Source organism: Rhagoletis zephyria, unplaced genomic scaffold, assembly GCF_001687245.7.
Source record: "Rhagoletis zephyria isolate East Lansing unplaced genomic scaffold, Rhagoletis_zephyria_1.1 Rzeph_scaffold_68307, whole genome shotgun sequence".
NCBI classification, from domain to species: domain Eukaryota; kingdom Metazoa; phylum Arthropoda; class Insecta; order Diptera; family Tephritidae; genus Rhagoletis; species Rhagoletis zephyria.
The window spans coordinates 1-1,373 of record NW_016225358.1 but is presented as its reverse complement, the minus strand read 5'-3'; the positions used below and the strand labels follow the sequence as shown (position 1 = coordinate 1,373).

Genomic DNA, 1,373 nt, shown 5'->3' with positions numbered 1-1,373 from the left:
GACCAGCCATTGGTGCCATCTAATGAGGACAGTGGGCTCAGTAGCTCTTCCCAAGGATCCATAGAAAATTTCAATTTTCTTGTACATGGAGCTGACGAGAGAGAGTCTTTGCCTGAGAAAGCAAAAAACCTGTGTAAGTTAAAAATATTCCACTGTCATGAATCTAATATCAATTTGTTAAAAAAAATTTATTTCAAAATTTCCTATACTTTTGAAACATAAAACAACAAAAAGCGGCTAATTCCAAATTTCATGTGTACTAAATTATTTATAATAAATGGTGAGTGACGCGTGGAGTGCGCTCCGCTTGTTGCGTTATCGGGGATGTGAGGTACCTAGATGGTAACACTGCGAAAAATTCGCGCTGTCATTTTCTGACATAGCGCAAATGATAACAAAAAGAAAAAAAGCAATTGTGAAAAATAATTTAGTTCCTAAATTTGTTGATCTCTTGGAATTTACTTATAGTTGCTTCTAAGTTATTGCATTTTTTATATTTTATTCTACGTTTTATTTCCGTGACTTCTTTCCAATATGCGCGCGCATATTGCGTGATCCAACAACGGCTTACAGGCGAATTGAGCGACTATGTGAGCAGCGCCGATGTAATGCGTTCACAGCAAAAGCTCTTGATATCCGAAACGCCACCAGCAACTTTCAAAGAGGTGGTACTTGAAAGCAACCAAAGTAACTCCGTTGCAACTTCTTCTAAAACTGCAATAAATTCCGAGGCGAAATCATCTGACAGCAACATAGCTCCTCAAGCCAGCCTTAACAACGTCGAAGGAACTCTCACGGAAGAGCCTACGACACCCGCAACAACTAACCAGAATCCACAAATGGCGCGCATACAACGTGATCTCAATAGCCCTTCTGCCACAGTACGCGTGCGAGCAATGAGGGCTTTAAAGTAAGTATTTTCTGAACTCCCAACGTTTATGATTAACTCACAAAATTTCCTCAATTAGAAATCCCAATAACGCTGCTTATACCAACTTTGACGTACCACATGAAGAACAAGATATTATCAGTGTAGAGGAACGCCAACCACCTCCACCACCTTCGATCGAGGAGCTAATGCGTGACATTGTGGTTTATGTAGAAGTACGTACCGGCGAAGATAATCGGTCTGAAGGTGTAAAAAAAGTAATTTCCCAATTAGGCGCACGCGTAAATCACAAACTTCTTAGGTATAAAGTTTTGATCCATATATAAAAATGAATTTTTAAAATAATAAAATATTTGCGCTTTTACAGAGGTACAACACATGTGATATTTAAAGATGGTCTGTTATCCACATACAAAAAAGCTAAAAACTGGAATATACCTGTCGTTTCGATTTTATGGGTTGAAGCCTGCAAAAATAAGCGAAT

General features: G+C 38.6%; 1 protein-coding gene across 1 annotated transcript; it reads left to right on the top strand.

The window, feature by feature from the left end:
* Positions 1–11: 11 nt before the first annotated feature.
* Positions 12–1,367, top strand: LOC108356973 (uncharacterized; the record flags this gene model as incomplete). Its single annotated transcript, XM_017608069.1, has 4 exons — positions 12–133; positions 574–910; positions 969–1,190; positions 1,257–1,367. Coding segments are annotated over exons 2-4 (635 nt in total), but the record flags the coding sequence as incomplete, so codon positions are not given.
* Between the last annotated feature and the right edge of the window lie 6 nt (positions 1,368–1,373).